Genomic DNA, 20,077 nt, shown 5'->3' with positions numbered 1-20,077 from the left:
GATTTTTTTCCTCTCTCCTTGGAGATATTTCATTACATTTGCCCTTGAGGGTCTTTTTTGAAAGAGAAAGAAATGTATCACCCAAACCTGAAAGATCTGTAGTTAATTGATCTCTGGGGTGGTATGGAGAACACATACTCAAATAAATGCTCCGAACGCAATGTTATTAAACTCCATCCCAGTGGCCATCTCTTCTGATCCCCCAAGGCTAGTCAAAATCTCTTCTGGTGGAACATGATGAACAAACTCAGGATAGCAGAAGAACACATAGGACAAGATAAACGCCTACTCTGCAGAAGAAAGCAAAGCTGTATATATATGCAGAAAAGCTAAATGAGTTGCTCAAAATTTTATGGCTAGTAAGAGATTGATCCAATATTTGAACCCATGATTATATGACACCAATGAATGGTACATTCATTTACTTTGGAATGCAATTGCACATAAATGTGTTGAAAGGTCAATTGTAATCTTCCCTTCATAAATCCATTCTCTTTCCACAGAAACCTATGTTTCTGTGAGAGAGACATTAGATACACGGCTTTTTCCTCTAAAAATTTTAAAATTTACTCTTATATAGCATGATGTAGTATAAGAATGTAAAAATGTTGATTCTATGGAGGGTCATGTACAAATAAAAAATAATTTAAGGCCAGACACTCCACACAAAGGAAATCACTAATTTTTGTGTTTGGAGAGAGGAAGGGAGAAAAGAAAAAGGTTTGATTCACTTGTTTCTTAAACTGAGAATACTGAATTTTGATGAGAATTGAAAGAGGGACATTTGAGTAAGCTCAACTGAAACTGATAATCTTGTACCTCCAAGTGACCCTGAACCTTTCTAGCCATGAGAATAGTCTCTTACTCTGTCTGAAGAGACTAGCCCCTTTGGGCTTGGACAGAAGGATGATTTTTTTAAATTTTTATTTTTTTAAATTTATATCCATGTTAGTTAGCATATAGTGCAGCAATGATTTCAGGAGTAGATTCCTTAGTGCCCCTAACCCATTTAGCCCATTCCCCCTCCCACAACCCCTCCAGTAACCCTCAGTTTGTTCTCCATATTTATGAGTCTCTTCTGTTTTGTCCCCCTGTGTTTATATTATTTTTGTTTCCCTTCCCTTATGTTCATCTGTTTTGTCTCTTAAAGTCCTCATATGAGTGAAGTCATATGATTTTTGTCTTTCTCTGACTGACTTATCTCACTTAGCATAATACCCTCCAGTTCTATACACATAGTTGCAAATGTCAAGATTTCATTCTTTTTGATTGCTGAGTAATACTCCATTGTGTGTGTGTGTGTGTGTGTGTGTGTGTGTGTGTGTGTATATATATATATATATATATATATATATATATATATATATACCACATCTTCTTTATCCATTCATCCACCGATGGACATTTGGGCTCTTTCCATACTTTGGCTATTGTTTTTAGTGCTGCTATAAACATGGGGGTACATGTGTCCCTTTGAAACAGCACACCTGTATCTCATGGATAAATGCCTAGTAGTGCAATTGCTGGGTTGTAGGGTAGTTCTATTTTTAGTTTTTTGAGGAACCACCTGTCAGAATGGCTAACATTAACAACTCAGGTAACAACAGATGTTGGCGAGGAGAAGGATGATTTAAGTGATAGAAAATGTTTTTTTCCAGATCACCTCTCCTCTCAGGCTGTACCACTGTCCTGAAACCAGATGAGTACACTTTTATTCTCTTCCTTTGGGATCTTCCCTTTGAGAATTTCTGAGGGAAATGTAGATCAACGGACATTTAGTCAAAACGTGGAAAACTCATGCTTAATAAGATGTTGATTCATAGGTGTCTTCAAATGCCTTGATAAGTAGAAAACACTTAATGGTTTATTTCCATGAAAATTATTTAAAGTTTAAAAATCAGTGTACAGAAATCAGTTGCATTCTTATACACTAATAATGAAGCAACAGAAAGACAAATAAAGAAACTGATCCCATTCACAATTGCACCAAGAAGCATAAAATACCTAGGAATAAATATAACCAAAGATGTAAAAGATCTGTAAGCTGAAAACTATAGAAAGCTTATGAAGAAAATTGAAGAAGATATAAAGAAATGGAAAGGCATTCCATGCTCATGGATTGGAAGAATAAGTATTGTTAAAATGTCAATACTACCCAAAGCTATCTACACATTCAATGTAATCCCAATCAAAACCAGCATTCTTCTCAAAGCTAGAACAAGCAATCCTAAAATTTGTATGGAACCACAAAAGGCCCTGACTAGCCAAAGTAATTTTGAAGAAGAAGACCAAAGCAGGAGGCATCACAATCCCAGACTTTAGCTTCTACCACAAAGCTGTAATCATCAAGACAGCATGGTATTGGCACAAAAACAGACACATAGACCAATGGAATAGAATAGAAACCCCAGAACTAGACCCACAAACGTATGGCCAACTCATCTTTGACAAAGCAGGAAAGAATATCCAATGGAAAAAAGACAGTCTCTTTAACAAATGGTGCTGGGAGAACTGGACAGCAACATGCAGAAAGATGAAACTAAACCACTTTCTTACACCATTCACAAAAACAAACTCAAAATGGATAAAGGACCTGAATGTGAGACAGGAAACCATCAAAACCCTAGAGGAGAAAGCAGGAAAAGACCTCTCTGACCTCAGCTGCAGCAATTTCTTACTTGACACATCCCTAAAGGCAAGGGAATTAAAAGCAAAAATGAACTATTGGGACCTCATGAAGATAAAAGGCTTCTGCACAGCAAAGGAAACAACCAACAAAACTAAAAGGCAACCAACAGAATGGGAAAAAATATTTGCAAATGACATATCAGACAAAAGGCTAGTATCCAAAATCTATGAAGAGCTCACCAAACTCCACACCCAAGAAACAAATAACCCAGTGAAGAAATGGGCAGAAGACATGAATAGACACTTCTCTAAAGAAGACATCCAGATGGCCAACAGGCACATGAAAAGATGCTCAACATCACTCCTCATCAGGGAAATACAAATCAAAACCACACTGAGATAGTCACCTCACGCCAGTCAGTGGCTAAAATGAACACATCAGGAGACTACAGATGCTGGAGAGGATGTGGAGAAATGGGAACCCTCTTGCCCTGTTGGTGGGAATGCAAATTGGTGCAGCCATTCTGGAAAAAAGTGTAGAGGTTCCTCAAAAAATTAAAAATAGACCTACCCGATGATCAGCAATAGAACTGCTAGGAATTTACCCAAGGGATACAGGAGTGTTGATGCACAGGGGCACTTGTACCCCAATGTTTATAGCAGCACTTTCAACAATAGCCAAATGATGGAAAGAGCCTAAATGTCCATCAACTGATGAATGGATAAAGAAATTGTGGTTGGGGCGCCTGGGTGGCTCAGTCGGTTAAGCCGCCAACTTCGGCTCAGGTCACGATCTCACAGTCCGTGAGTTCGAGCCCCGCATTGGGCTCTGTGCTGACCGCTCAGGGCCTGGAGCCTGTTTCAGATTCTGTGTCTCCCTCTCTCTCTGACCCTCCCCTGTTCATGCTCTGTCTCTCTCTGTCTCAAAAATAAATAAATGTTAAAAAAAAAATTAAAAAAAAAAAGAAATTGTGGTTTATATACACAATGGAATACTATGTGGCAATGTGAAAGCATGAAATATGGCCTTTTGTAGCAATGTGGATGGAACTGGAGAGTGCTATGCTAAGTGAAGTAAGTCATACAGAAAAAGACAGATACCATATGTTTTCACTCTTATGTGGATCCTGAGAAACTTAACATAAGACCATGGGGGAGGGGAAGGAAAAAAAAAAAAGAGGTTAGAGAGGGAGAGAGCCAAAGCATAAGAGACTCTTAAAAACTGAGAGCAAACTGAGGGTTGATAGGGGGTGGGTGATGGGTATTGAGGAGGCCACTTTTGGGATGAGCACTGGGTGTTGTATGGGAACCAATTTGACAATAAATTTCATATTAAAAATAGAAATGAAAATGAAAATAAAAATTAAAATTAAAAAAACTATTTAAAGTTTAAATTTTTTGTTGCAATTTTTACTGTATCAATGGTTAAGGATATTTTTATCTTATTTAGGATTCAACACTTATAATTTCCTAATGATTCATTTTGGGTTTAAGTCTTACTTAGCAATTCCAAGAGGGTCTAATATGTTCATGTATTTTCCAGAAGTATAATGTCACACCACTCACAAATAGTGTTCATAGTAATACTCAGCTCAAAATAATAAAAAATGACAATGATAGTAATAATAGTTTATTAAAAAATTATTGTGCCAAGAATAATTGCTTAACATGAAAGTCTTCTAAAAACTATGTCCAAGATGAGGCTCCCAGGTGGCTTAGTTGGTTAAGCATTGGATTCTTTATTTCAGCTTGGGTCATGATCCCGGGGTCATGGGATTGGGCCCGGTGTCGGGTTCCATGCTGAGCGTGGAGCCTGCTTGGGATTCTCTCCCACCCTCTCTCTCTCTCTCTCTCTCTGCCCCTCCCCCCTCTAAAAAAACTATGTCCAACTTAGCTGGCATCTTAATGAAAACATGTACAGTAGTTAGTTGGTATTTAATAAAAACATAGTTAGCTGGGAACAATAGTAATATAGATTACCATGAATTTCTAATAAACTGGTATCAGAATTCTACAGCTGGAGGTGTTTCTTCTGAGCCAAATTGATAATTTAAAAATCATTCCATTTGAATAGTTTTTATATAGTGGTTTTTATATAGGGTGCATTTATGATCCCGACACAATCATACAATGTTGATACACTTGGTTGAATCTCACAGATGAAGAGGTGATGTGAAATCAGGGAGGTGCACAAGACCACTCAGATGAAAACAGGCAGGATTAAGACTCATGCCATGTGTTAACACTACTATTTTTAATTAAAAATTTTTAAAATATTTATTCATTTTTTAGAGAGAGAGAGAGAGAGTGAGTGAGAGAGAGAGAGAGAGAGAGAGAGGGAAAGTATGAGCAGGGAAGGGGCTGAGACAGGGAGACACAGAATCTAAAGCAGGCTCCAGGCTGTGAGCTGTCAGCACAGAGCCTGACGCGGGGCTCTAACTCAGGAACCATGAGATCATGACCTGAGCCGAAGTCTGATGCTTAACAGACTGAGCCACCCAGGCGCCCCCCCCCCCCCCCTTTTTAATATTTTTTAACTCGGGATGGCCATTTTTCTAGACTGTTCTTTCATTATGTTATGATGCTTCTTTTAAAGCACTTAAAAATCTGATTGGTTTAAAATGGTACCTTGAATGTGAACTTGTGACTTGCCTATTCTCAATTACATCACTCTTGTCTAAATATATTTGTCGATTAGTGTTATTTACCATTTTCAATTTGCTTAGCGACTTGCTCCATCTCCTGGTCTGGTTCCTTTCCCAGAATTGAACTGCATGATGGTATTGAGTTAAGGAACTTGAGGGGTATGTATATATAGTACAATGCTTAGAGCATAGTGGGTATATACTGTGTTTGAGGATAATCAATTACTATTGCAATGCTAGGTTCTCACGTGGATTTTAGTCCCCAAAGGTCACCTCTTAAAACTGACCCTACATGGGGCACCTGGGTGACTCAGTTGGTTAAGAGTCAACTTCGGCTCAGGTCATGCATGATCTTGCGGTTTGTGAGTCTGAGCCCCACCTTGGGCTCTGTGCTGACAGCTCAGATCCTGGAGACTCCCTCTCTCTTTGCCCCTCCTTCAGCTCGCGCTCTGTCTCTCTCTCTCTCTCTCTCTCTCTCTCTCAAAAATTAACATAAAAAAGGTCCCGCCCTCGGCCCCACCGCTGCTCTCCGTTCCTCGAGATGGATGAAATTATGACTTCCTGAGAATTAACTTTGGCTTCCTACCCTAATGAAGGAGAGACTCACTGGTGGTGTGTACAAAATCATCTGAAAGAGACATTTTTTAGACAGATTTTCATGACCTGTTTCCACCCCAGTGCATCACCTCTTTTACACCAAAAGTAGTCTGCAGGGCGTGGTAGCTGTTTCTTTTGTGCCATTTAGGGTGGAGAAGGTGGATGTGATGAAAACAATAATTCAGGACTTAATTCCCTCTCATGTTGTGTTTTTTTTGCCCTTGCACCAGAGTATGAAATAGCTTCTAAGAGTCCCAGCTGCAAGCTGGGAAGAGTCTCTGTGACTGTAATCACATGGTGACAACATTCGGAATATAATTGGACTTCTGTTATATTCTCGCCACTCAGTTTATTTTTTAGCAGTTTAATGGGTACATTTTAGAGTCTTCCATTTTGTGTGGAATTAGATCCTCCCCTTCAAATGCTGTAATTAACATCACTTAAAGTAAAACTTGAATAAAATATTGAAACCTCAAAAAAAAACCAAAAAAAAACCCATAAAAAAACCACCGAAAAACCCCACCAAAAAACCTGATCATACAGTTTAGACATACTTCCACTAGGTGGCAGCAACATTCCACAGGAGGGCCTAAACTAGTGGTCCTCCGTGCAGATGATTTGTTAATATAGTTGAAACCGTGTTAATATAGTTAATGTAGTTGTTAATGTCAGTTGTAATCATACTGTTTGGGTTCTTAGAGGTCTTCCACTTTAGTATTTCGTTTTAGAGCAAAAAACTGAGGTCCAGAGAGGTTAAGAACCTAATCTCCCACATCAGAATAGGAATTGGAACTCTGGTTCTGTAACTTACGGTTTAGCACTTTCCTCTTATATATCCATTTAAGACCTCTAAAACCTCTAAATTTACTCTTATCTTGTACCTTATCTTTGTTTGGAATATCTTGTGAAAAGATTTTGGATCTATAAAAGGTTGACAGTTTTACTCCTCACCAGTAGTGGAAATACAAACTGAGATAACTTTTCAAACTCCAATTTGAGAACTGAGATTGTGTTTTACTGTCAAAAATACCTCCAGATTTTTCTCTGGGCTTCCTTTGAAACAATCAGAATAACGTCATTAAAGTAGCTGTGCTAAAATGTTAAATAAACATGAAAGCAAATCATATTTTAGGAGAAGCTGTCAGTAAACAAAATCTAAGATGTGTAGAATCCTAGTGAGATGAATTTTGAGTTGACTCTCAAAGAATTGCCTCCTAAAATTTGTAATTCTAAATGAAGTTTATTTTCTTGTATGTGCTATTTGCTTTCATACTTTTTGATGTTCACTTAACCTTCTGCTTTACATTCTTAAATTTAATCATACATGAAGTCCAATATTTTAAAGTAAGGGTAATGAGAGTTTATGGTTATAGCCAAGTGAATTTAATAAAACAAATTTCTTCTTTGTTCTTAAATTGCTTATAGAATAGGTTGGCAAATATGTCGAATGTCCCCACTCTACATTTTCCTATCAAATGCAGACATTGCTAATTTAGAATTTGCTCTTGAGTTTCTCAGTCTTACTTTGCCAATAATCATTGTCACTATAATCAGAGTTATCATGACAGATGACATCTATAACTATCTTCTATTATTAACTTTTCTAATCCCAAGAAAATGTATTGATCATAATTAGGGATTTATCCTCTAAATTATCCGGGATCTTAATTCAGTACCAAAACACTTTCATAGTTGAGCTTGACTCTCTTAGCCTCAGGCTCTCTTGGGCCAGTATATCCCCAATCCTAGCCTAAAATGCTTCTCTTAATAAAGGATTTCCTTGGGGCACCTGGGTGGCTCTGTCAGTTGAGTGTCTGACTCTTGGTTTTGGCTCAGGTCATGCTCTCATGGTTCGTGAGTTTGAGTCCTGCATCTAGCTCTGAGCTGACAGTGCAGAACCTGCTTGGGATTCTCTCTCTCTCCCCGTCTCTCTGCCCCCCGCCCCTTGCTCATTTTCTCTCTTTCTCTCTCTCTCTCTCTCTTAAAATAAATAAGTAAACTTAAAAATTTTTAAATAAAGAACTTCCTTACCTTCTTTCCTTCACTGTCTATTTTTGGAGTCGCTTACTTTTTTCTTTCAGTGATCTCAGTTGCTAAATTTGTGCCCCTAAATTCAGCCTATTATCTTGTGTCAAGAATCTCAGTAATTATATTCTTTCACATAGAAGATCTTTTTGTCACTTAATTAATTTTTATTCTCAGGCTAAGGTTTGCTGACTTGATATCCATGGAACAGATTAACTCCTTCTTATAAACTTTATTTCTGTACAAAAGTTTCAAAAACCAGGAAATGAGTGTCTCAAAATTTTAGATTTTCAGAGTTTGAGGGGTCCTTGGAAAATGAGCCCAGTTTACTCAGGCCCTGAGAGGTGGGGGGAGGGGTTAACTGACCTGCCCACAGCCACATATCTAGGTCATGGAAGTGCTGGGAGTAGCACCCAAAATATTAAAGGGTAAAGAAACTGTTTTCATCACACAAAAAAGTCAAATAAGTAGGAAAGAGCTCTTGGCCACGACCCTGGAGACAGAGTTAATGATGTCGTTACTCAATATTCCTGGAGTGATTTCTATTCATCAGGCACTGTGCTAAGACCTACCTGTTTGCATCTCATTTCATTACCAAACAACCCTTTGAGATTGGTATAATGATTATTACACCAGTGTTACAAGGAAGGAAATGGATATTTCAGAGATTTAAAAAATGTGTACATGTTTATACAGATAAAATGGCAGAGCCAGAATTTGAGCCCAACTCTCCTGTGTGTGGTTTACTTCCAATGAAGGGTCTCAAAGTGGAAGGTTGCCCACCAATGCAGAAGGATGTCTTCCTGGACCCAGATCAGGGAAAGCTCAGAGAAGAATAAGACAGGAGGCTGCAAATAAGACTCTGGCAATGGGTGGTTTTCCCTGTCCCCATCACCCAGGGAACAATTAGTGCTCAGAAATGTTTGGTTCTAATGATTGCTGGGCTTTTACTTTGGACCCAGGAGTGAATGACAGGGCAGCCATGTGGAGGAAAAGTGTGGCTATCCCTGCCCATTAAAATAATGAACTCCCTAAGGCCATTTTGAAGACTTGGTAATAAAGGAGCAGGGATTCCAGAAGCAGATATTACTATTTGCATGAGGCCAAACCACAAAAAATTGACTGAACCAGAAACCAGGCATAGAGCAGTGGGAAATGCAGATGAAGTGAAGTTTAGAAAAAATGTTAGTAGAGCAAAGCAACCAACAATTCTTCTTCCGTAGGAAGAGATCTCAGGACACTTCTGCTCGAAGTAATTCAGTAAGTTAAGCTCCTTCCTTCCCAACCTCATTCATCCAAAAAATGACAATTATATTTTACAGCCTATTCCACATTTTATCTGTAAAAGGGGCAGAGTAAGTCCACACTTCCAGGTAGGATTAAATGAGTTAATATAAATCAAGTCCTTTGAACAGTGCCTGGTACTCAATAAGCCTTTAATAATGTTTGTGATTAGATTATGTATTGCATATTATATTATAATTGAGCACTAATTATAAGCTAAACATTCTGTGAAAGCTCTATAGATAAGCAGTGAAGAAAATTCATTCATTCAACAAATATTTACCATGCCAATGTCCCAAACACTGTTCTAAATCTATGATAGGATAAATCAAGAAGGAGATTGATAAACAGAGGAGGGCACCTGTTGGGATGAGCACTGGCTGTTGTATGGAAACAAATCTGACAATAAATTTCATATTAAAAAATAATTAGATCAATAAACAGAACTCCTGGCCTGCCTTTAAGTGGCTTACATTCTTTCAGGGAAGATTTTATTAAGATAAGAAACACAGGGACACCTGGGTGACTCAGTCGGTTGAGCATCTTACTCTTGATTTCGGCTCAGGTCATGCTCTTAGGGTTGTGGGATCAAGCCCCGTGTCAGACTCTGTGCTGAGCATGGAGCCTGTTTAAGATTCTTTCTCTCTCTCCCTCTGCCCCTCTCCTCTGCTTGAGCTCTCTCTCTCTCTCTAAAATCATAAGATGAGAAACACAAAACTCATGTTATTTTCTCCTTGGGAGGTTCATAGATTAATGTCATGGTGAAGAACAGTCTTGGCTCTTCTTGGTTTTGGCTCCTCAATCAGTTACTGATTGTGGGGAGATTTTAAATTTTAGAAAACACAAAGCTAGTAGTATGTATTTATTTTAACTTAATTGACACATCTGTTTATATATATATATACACACAATGTATACATATATACACACACATATATATGTATACATTGTGAAAAGATCACCACAATCACGCTAAATAACTTATCTGTCACCTCTACATAGTCACCCTTTGTGTGTGTGTGTGTTTTGAGATTTAAGATCTATCTTCTTAGAAAACTTCAGATATACAATAGAGTAATGTCAACTATTGTCACCAAGCTCTTCATTAAATCTCCAGAACTTATCCTGAATAACTGAAACTTTGCACCCTTTGACCAATATTTTCTCATTCCCCCCTCAACCACACCAGCCTGCAACCATTATTCTGCCCTCTACTTTTAGGAGTTTGACTTTTTAGATTCCACAAATGATATGCAGAATTTATCTTTATGTGTCTGGCTTTTTTCACTTAGCAAAAAGTCCTCCAGTTTCACCTATGTTGCTGCAAATGACAAGATTTCCAACTTTCTTATGGCTGAATAATATTCCACTCTCTCTCTCTCATCTATATATTTATCTACCATCATCATCATCATCATCATCATCATCATCATCGTCACTACCACCACTACCACCATCATAATCATCTACCTCAAGTTTCTTTACCCATTTACCTATTAATGGACATTTAGGTTCTTTCCATATGTTGACTATTGTGAATAAAGCTGCAATAAACACGTAAGTGAACTATCTCTTCAAGATACTGGCTTCATTTTCTTTGGGTGTATATCCAGAAGAAGGATTTTTGAATCATACGGTAGTTTTCTTTTTAAAATTTTGAGGAACCTCCATAGTGTTTGTCATTATGACTACATCAATTTACATTCCCACCAACAGTGCACAAGACTTTTCTCTGTATCCTCACCAACACTTATCTTTCATCTTTTTAATAACAGGCATCCTGACAGATGTGAGGTGATAACTCATTGTGGTTTGATGTGCATTCCCCTGATGATTAGTGATGTTGACTACCTCTTCATGTAGAACAATTTTTAATATGATGAATGATAAAGAAACACCATCAGATAGTTGCAATTGGCTGCAAACATGCATGGGCGGTCAAATTTCATACAATGATAAAATATCAGTAACTTTAATTTTAGCCTTGAGTCTTCCCCAGGGTACTTCTGCCTTTTTTACACCCATTTATATTTCCTCATTTTGATCTTAGATCAGTGCCGGTTTGTCTTTCTTAATGCAAAATGCAGACGGGCATCCCTCATGCCTTAAAAATGATAATCTGGTCTGGCCTGATGACATCAAAGCTGTTCCATGCTTATCCTTAAATATTGTCCTTGAATATCTAATGAACTCTTTCCAGTTTTTCTTGCTCAGAAAATACTGGTTTCTGCTTGCTCTTGACCACAATGGCTCATCCAATTTCAGTTAGCTTTGATGTTCCATGGAGGCATTGTTCATGGCCCTTCTATCCCATAATGGTGTTGATTGTGTTCATCCAAATTTTGATCATTTTATGCAGTGACCTGTATAAAAACTTATTAGGTAATTAGAAAAAATTTTCTAGTTCTAAGCATGTGTATGTATACTTTTTCTCTTGGTTTTATTACTTAGAAGAATGGATTATTTTTTATTATGGGTTAGATTTGCTGCCTCAAAATGGAGTATGTCAAATATAATAGCCTGTAGTGCTTAGCTGCTTTTCCAGATTCTTACATTAAAGATATACAAAATATAAGAAATTCCTAACTTTATTATTAACCTGAGTTTATATTTTCTAGTCAGAAAGTCTAAAAGGCCATAAGAAACTGAAGTCCAAAGGAACCTTGAGACTCATCTGACTCAACCCTCCCATTTTTCAGTTGAGAAAATGCGGATCTGGAGTGGTGAAGTCACTTTTCCACAGTCCTCAGGGAGTCAGGGATGGCCCAGGAGATCCTGAGGATACAAGAGTCAAGCCCAACTAACTATGAAAGTGTTTTGATACTGAATTAAGATCTGGGATAATTTAGAAGGTAAACCCCTAATTTTTTATCAATACATTTTCTTGGGATTAGAAAAGCTGATAATGTAGGATAGTGATAGATTTAATCTGTGATGACAACTCTGATTATAGTGATAAAAATGTTTAGTCTCCATTAGATGGATTCTCTTCTAATCAGCAAAATATATAGCATACAGATTTTAAATAGTGCCAAGAGATTATCATGGGCAGACTTCCTCCAAGAAGGTTGCTTAGCAGGTGGCTGTGATGTTAAGTTGGTGTTAATGGTTTATATGATCTTCCAAGAAATATCCACTTACATAATAACAAACACAACCTTACTGATCACAGGATTGTTTTTTTCCTTTATTCAGGAAGCAGGTCTATGGTTGTAGGAAGGAATAACACGATTGTGACAAAATTCATCCTCCTGGGATTTTCAGACCATCCTCAAACGAAGATTTTCCTTTTTGTGTTATTTCTGGGGATTTACCTCCTGACCCTAGCCTGGAACCTGAGCCTCATTGCCCTCATCAGGATGGACTCCCACTTGCACACGCCCATGTACTTCTTCCTCAGTAACCTATCCTTCCTAGATATCTGCTATGTGTCCTCCACAACTCCGAAGATGCTCTCTGACATCATCACAGGGCAGAAAACCATTTCTTTTGTTGGCTGTGCCACGCAGTACTTTGTGTTCTGTGGAATGGGGCTGACTGAATGCTTTCTTTTGGCAGCCATGGCATATGACCGCTATGCTGCAATCTGCAACCCATTGCTCTACACAGTCCTCATATCCCATACACTTTGTTTAAAGATGGTGGCTGGAGCCTATGTGGGTGGATTCCTCAGTTCTTTGATTGAAACATACTCTGTCTTTCAGCATGATTTCTGTGGGCCCAACAGGATCGACCACTTCTTCTGTGACCTTCCTCCAGTTCTGGTTCTGTCCTGCTCTGATACCTTTGCCAGCCAGGTGGTGAACTTCATTGTGGGTGTTGTTGTTGGAATGGTTTCTGTCCTTGTGATCCTCATTTCTTATGGTTACATTGTTGTTGCTGTCCTGAAGATCAGCTCAGCTAAAGGCAGGACCAAAACCTTCAGCACCTGTGCCTCTCACCTGACTGCTGTGACTCTCTTCTATGGTTCTGGTCTCTTCATGTACATGCGACCTCGTTCTAGCTACTCCCTAAACCGGGACAAGGTGGTGTCCATATTCTATGCTCTGGTGATCCCTATGGTGAATCCTATCATCTATAGTCTTAGGAATAAGGAGATTAAAAATGCCATGAGGAAAGCTGTGCAAAAGGATCACATGCATTCTCATGGGCCTTTGTTTTTCTCACCCTGAGCTAATGTTTTCAAAGAAGCCATGAGCTGAATTAACTATGCAGATTTTCATGTGGTTTTGGACTAGTTGATTTACACAATGATTTGTGTTGACCAGATTTTTTCCCCTTTCCAATATTCCCCCAACTAGTTTACCTATTGGTTATTGGAAAACAGTTTGGCCATTATTGGTTCCTAGAATGAACAGCATTGCATAAACCAATATTATAAATGCTCAGTTTAGCAGAAAACTTCGCCATGACAAAGACAAAGACATTGTGTCTATAGCAGGAAAGTACTGAACAAAATGTTAGTCCTGCATTCAGGATGGTGACTCTTAAAGTAAGATAGGAATATATAGCATAGTAACCTGAGGAAAGAGATACTATTTCTTTCTTTTTTTTTTTTTTGTTTTTTGTTTTTTTTTGTTTACAGCAATTATGACTGTGTGATTGCAGAGTCATTTCTTTTTTTTTATTTTTTTTTATTTTTATTTTTTAATATGTGAAATTTACTGTCAAATTGGTTTCCATACAACACCCAGTGCTCATCCCAAAAGGTGCCCTCCTCAATACCCATCACCCACCCTGCCCTCCCTCCCACCCCCCATCAACCCTCAGTTTGTTCTCAGTTTTTAACAGTCTCTTATGCTTTGGCTCTCTCCCACTCTAACCTCTTTTTTTTTTTTTTTTCCTTCCCCTCCCCCATGGGTTTCTGTTACGTTTCTCAGGATCCACATAAGAGTGAAACCATATGGTATCTGTCTTTCTCTGTATGGCTTATTTCACTTAGCATCACACTCTCCAGTTCCATCCATGTTGCTACAAAAGGCCATATTTCATTTTTTCTCATTGTCACGTAGTATTCCATTGTGTATATAAACCACAATTTCTTTATCCATTCATCAGTTGATGGACATTTAGGCTCTTTCCATAATTTGGCTATTGTTGAGAGTGCTGCTATAAACATTGGGGTACAAGTGCCCCTATGCATCAGTACTCCTAAGAGATACTATTTCTAAAAACAGTTGCCTTTCTCTCTTATGAGGTTCTAACATGCTTCCTTTATGGCACATGAGCACCACAAGGCAGACACCCTCTCTTCTTTGAGAATCACAGCTATTGTGATCCCCTGTAACTGATGGTGGTATAGTACTGACCCTTTAGATGTGTTAAGGCAGGAAAGAGATCTCTAATCATGGCTTTAATGACTGAACATTTCTTAGGAACCTACAGAAGAGGAGCATACCTTCATTTGGCATGAAAAGTTCTATGTTTTCACCAATTTTGTGATAAGTTCTAGAAGAGAATTTAGCCAAGGAATTGAAGAGAGTGATTTTTCTCCTCCATGTTGTCTCAGAACTTGTTATGTGTCCTTGAACCAGCAGTAAACAACTGGCATACATTTATTCAGCTGTGGCTGCTCTTGGTTGGCCATAAATAAGTAAAGTACCTACCTGTGTGTACTTGGGCTCTGTGTACCTTAGTTCCTTCTGTGTGTAAAATAGGAATAGTAATAGTAAATATATCATAGGTTTATTGTGAAGAATTACATGACTCAGTATATACAAGCACTAGAATAGTACTGGTGGGCAGCAAATACTCAAGGGGTGATTATTATTATTATTATTCTATAATAATATTTATTTATCACCATTTGAGCCAAAGAAATAGACGACATTTCCTTAGTTTGGTAGAAAATGTGATATTTGTGATGGCTTTAATGCACTGGAAAGTGGGTCTGCAGATACCAGAGTGAAAGTGGTTAAGAGTATTTGTTAGGCATTCTTAAATCAGTAGACCTGCAATTATTTATCTCATGTTTGCCACTTTGTAGGTAGGTGGCCTTATGCAAGTTATTTACAAGCTCCATTTTTCTCATCTGTAAAATGAGGATAACAATGGTATCTACCTCATGCAATTGACTCAACAATTAAGTGAAGCATATGCATGAAAAGAGCTTAGCTTAGTGCCTGGTTTTATGGTAATACTTAATAAATGTTAGCTCATATTACTAGTCAATTTTGTATAAATCAAGAGAAATTCAGGTTAATGTGCTAAAAAGAAGCAAATTAGGTACTTTGGGGATAGCTACTCAAATTGAGACATAATAGTCTCAGTAAAAAGGCATGCCTGTGCCTCCCATCTCTCCCACTTACTTTGCATAGAGGAAGCAGTCATTAGAAAAATAGAAAGAATTCAAGTTCATAGAAGTGGCTATACATGGAAATGCTACTATTAAGCCAACTCTATCAGTTACCTGGACACCTCGCCTTTCCTTATAGCCATTTTTCCCTCCTCCTTTCCTTATCTGTACCCCACTTCACTGAGCTCTTACCTTTCAATTTACCTTTGGTAGCTAAGCTTAAATTCTCCTAATGCCAGAAGTCATTGGAACAAAACAAACAAACAAACAAACAAACAAAGGAAAATATGCCTCACGCTTTGGATTTACATGGAGCTGTCACTGGTCTAATTATCATACATAAATTTTTTTGATGAACACAGATTCTGAATGTAAGATCTTTAGAAAAATAACTCTTGTTTAGCTACACACGTTTGCTGCCAATTGAAATTTTCTCCTTGCATTGATAAGACATAATGTACTTTTGCAGTTTTCCCAACTACCAAACAGAAAGTAATGCTCATTAATAATTGTTAAATACAGTGCATAAGATGGGGTTTGGTCATGAGACTTGAATGAAGCAAAAATAACCTGGGGTTTATAGTAAGCCATATGTTAAATGAAACTTCCTAAATCAATGCATTTATTATGGGGTAGATAAATAGACATACATTAAATAATATTTCTGGCAGTGAAAGAATCAGGCATTCCATAGCTCTTCGAAGCAAGACAAGGTAGAGCTGTCCTGGGGAGGCGGGCAGCTAGCTGGCCGGAGGTGAATTCACTTTAGTAAAATTACCAGAATTCAGGGTGTGCTGCTAATCTTCACAACCTCTGAAGACCTCTTCCAGATGGACTGAAGTTACCAAGCTCAGAATAGCTAACTGCATAAGCCAGATGCCATTTTTAGTTTTGGAAGAACTAAATTGCCAAGCTTGTACTTGTGCGAGCAGCACAATCCTGTCCTGCTGAGGAAACCACATGGAAAAACAAGTTATAAGCGAAAGTCTTTTTGGAGAGAAGGTGGGCAATGTGTGTCAGCACTTGGCGTGTCCAACAACAGGGTCCAGACAGGCTGAAGTGCTGGGCCAGGGCACTGACACTTTCTCTCCCCAAGAATTCATCTTCCTCTCTTCTAGGTGACCATTTTCCCTTCTAATCAACATGTCCATAGATTGATTAATAGATCTTCCTTCCTTTGGTGTAAGAAAAATTGTGTCTCTAAATACCTTGGTTATTTATTTATTTATTTATTTATTTATTTATTTATTCATTCATTCATTTTTAAAAGAATTTTATTATTATTTTTAAATGTTTATTTGTTTATTTTTTAGAGAGGGAGAGAGAGAGAGAGAAAGAGAGAGAGAGAGAGAGACCCCCAAGTAGGTTCCATGCTGGCAGTCCAGAGCCTGATTTGGGTCTCCATCCCACAAACCATGAGATCATGACCTGAGCCAAAATCAAGAGTTGGACACTTAACTGACTGAGTCACCCAGGTGCCCCCATATTATTTACTATGATCTGATTTTGTGGTTTAATTTTTAGAGTTTTCAGAAACCTGATTATTGTCCACATGTACCACCTATATTCCCCTAATTTTTTGGTAGGTATATATGATTACAGTCCCTCTCTGCCTCCCTCCCTTACATACTCAGGGATTAGTGACTGATGCATTAAATGGGTTCTGGTGAGATTTTTAACTTTTTCCTAAAGACTAATAGTCTTATGTTTCTAGTCATAAACCTAGAGAAACCTAGAGCTTGCCTATTCTGTGATCACCCACACAAATAAGGAAACACTTGCAATTCACTTCCCTGCGTCCAGATAACTGACTTGGATCCTTCTGACCTACCGTTGATCAGGGAGAACCTAAATGTCTTGCATATATGAAGATATACCATGTGTTTCAGCATTCCCCCCATCACCTTGACCTATGACTACCTTCCTTGAATTCTTGATAGGTCTCCTTGTCTGTAACATCTCCTAAATAACAGAAAGAGAAACCAACGGTTTGTATGTGACCTTTGCTGCTTCTATTCCATTCTCACTCTTCCCATGCTTTCCTTTCCCCTTCTAATGCTGGCTAAGACTTCCTATGCGCAATAGTGTTTATGGATCTGGCCAGGGATGAGATTCCCCACCTTCCTACAAGTAAAGAAATAGCCAGCAGGCTCTTGCAATCATGACTTGGAACTTCTATCAATGGATATAGCGGTGTCTCCCTTCAGTGTTGCCAGACCAGATGGAAGACAGACAAACCACCCATTTTGGTGAAACCACACTCTATAAATAAGCATCTTGGACCCAGGGAGACTCCATGGGAAAACAGCCTTCATTTCGCTTTCAAAACTTTTCTAAAGTAACTCATAATGGACTTAAATGTTGACATAAGTAGAAAAACTGACATGTGTAAAGTATCACATTGATACTGATGGAATATTCTTGTTCTAGTAAAATCTCTTTCTTATGCCAAGGAAGGCTGGGTGGTTTTCATCTTAAGAAATGCTTAAGAAACAAAATTATTGATGCACATGGGCCAGAGGGAGGAAGTCCCTATATGAGACATTCACTGAAACTCACAGTTCATTTTCTAACAAATAACAAAGCTAAGGAAGTAGTCTTGCAGGGATCCTCTCACCCTTCAACTTGACCCTCAGTCTAGGATACAATTGGAAATAAGATCTGGGGCTGAGCAGCAGCAGGGAGTTGTCCATGAGACTTATCAAAAAGAGGTGGGTTCTGAGAAATCCTGCACCTCAGGGGACCTACCTGTCCAATTTTTCCTTTACTCATTCCATGTATCCTGTTACAGATACTCTTTACAATTTGCTGTATTATCTACACTGTCAGATCTAAATGCCACTTTTTTCTTGCAGTCCCTTTTTACCAGAGGCAAACCAGAAGGTTTAACACTTTTGCTGTCTGTGGTTTTCAGATCTCTGAAAGTTCTGGAATTGTTTTTCATACACTTGCCATCTCTGGCAGTTTTTCAACAGAAGACCATGCATGAGATTTTCCTGCGTTAGCCAGTTGAGCACCTTTGATGAAGACGCTAGCTTTCTTTATTCATTTGATTTACTTTTATTTTACAATTACAATTAAGTGTAACTCAGTATTACTTTTTTATCCTTTTGGCACTCAGCTCGTGTCCTTTTAAAAAAATTTTTTTAACGTTTATTCATTTTTTGATAGAGATAGAGTGTGAGTGGAGGAGGGGCAGAGAGAGAGGGAGACACAGAATCCGAAGTAGGCTCCAGGTTCTGAACTGACAGCACAGAGCCTGATGCGAAGCTAGAACTCACGAAGTGTGAGATCATGACCTGAGCTGAAGTCGACGCTTAACCAACTGAGCCACCCAGGCGCCCCAGCACGGTCCTTTTTAAAATTTAGTTTTAAATTTTTAATTGAAATATACTTGACCTATAACATTAAGGTATACAATATATTGATTTGATGCATTTACATATTGTGATATGGTTGCCATTGTAGCAGAGTTAGCACCTCTATCATATCACATAATTACCATTTCTTCTTTTTGGTTGGCATAATTTTTTAAAAATGTTTATTTATATTTGAGACAGAAAGAGAGACACAGCGCAAGCGGAGGAGGGGCAGAGAGACAGGGAGACACAGAATCTGAAGCAGGCTCCAGGCTCTGAGCTGTCAGCACAGAGCCTGATGCGGGGCTCAAACTCACGAGAGTCTGAATCATGAGATTATGACCTGAGCCAAAGGTGCACGCTCAACCAACTGAGCCATCCAGATGCTTCTGATTGGGATAATTTAAGATCCAGTCTCTTATTAAGTTTGATGAATATAATGCATTATTGTTGCTTACAATCACTATACTTTGCATTAGCTCTCTAAGATTTATTTACTATTAGTTGCAAGTTTGTACCCTTAAAAAACATCTTATTCCCCCCAGCAACCATCTTTTTACTCTCTGTTTATTAGTTTGGCTTTTTTTAGATTCCACCTGTAAAGTGCCATCACATAGTATTTGTCTTTCTGTCTGACTAACGTCACTTAGTATAATGTCCTCAGGGGCCATCCATTTTGTCTCACATGGCAGTTTCCTTCTTACTCATGGCTAAATAATATTCTAGTGTGTGTGTGAGTGTGTGTGTATCACATATATCACATTTTATCTATTCATCCATCGATGGGTATTCAGGTTATTACCGTATCTTGGCTACTGTGAATAATGCCACAATAAACATGAGAGTGCAGGTATCTCTTTGATATCCTGTTTTCATTTCCTTTGGGTGTATACCCAGTAGTGGGATCACTGGATTGTATGGTATTTCTATTTTTAATTTTCTGAGGAACCTCCACACTGTTTTCCACAGTGGCTACACCAATTTATATTCCTACCAAAGGTATAGAAAGGTTCCCTTTTTTCCACATCCTCACCTACACTGGTTATCTCTTGCCTTCTTTTTTAAAAATTTTTTATTAAAATTTTTTTTTAACATTTATTCATTTTTGAGAGTGAGAGAGACAGAGCATGAGTCGGGGGGGAGGGGGGCGGGCAGAGAGAGTGGAAGACACAGAATCCGAAGCAGGCTCCAGGCTCTGAGCTGCCAGCACAGAGGCCGATGAAGGACTCAAATTCACGGACTGT

The 20,077-nt window shown here is 38.4% G+C and overlaps 1 protein-coding gene and 1 pseudogene across 1 annotated transcript; one reads left to right on the top strand and one right to left on the bottom strand.

Moving 5' to 3' along the window:
* Nucleotides 1–20,077, bottom strand: part of LOC122231510 — a 40,692-nt pseudogene that overhangs the window by 12,856 nt on the left and 7,759 nt on the right.
* On the top strand, nucleotides 12,386–13,351 carry LOC102951606 (olfactory receptor 5A2). The gene has a single exon (XM_007092140.1). The coding sequence runs from the start codon at nucleotides 12,386–12,388 to the stop codon at nucleotides 13,349–13,351; it is 966 nt and encodes a 321-aa protein (XP_007092202.1).

This window comes from Panthera tigris, chromosome D1 (assembly GCF_018350195.1).
Source record: "Panthera tigris isolate Pti1 chromosome D1, P.tigris_Pti1_mat1.1, whole genome shotgun sequence".
Taxonomy (NCBI): Eukaryota; Metazoa; Chordata; class Mammalia; order Carnivora; family Felidae; genus Panthera; species Panthera tigris.
Note: the sequence above shows the minus strand (reverse complement) of the source record. Positions and strands in the feature narration are given on the sequence as shown.

Excerpts from the sequence above, each read along its gene's own strand:
- LOC102951606 (XM_007092140.1), top strand. The coding sequence starts at position 12,386 with ATGGTTGTAGGAAGGAATAACACGATTGTGACAAAATTCATCCTCCTG.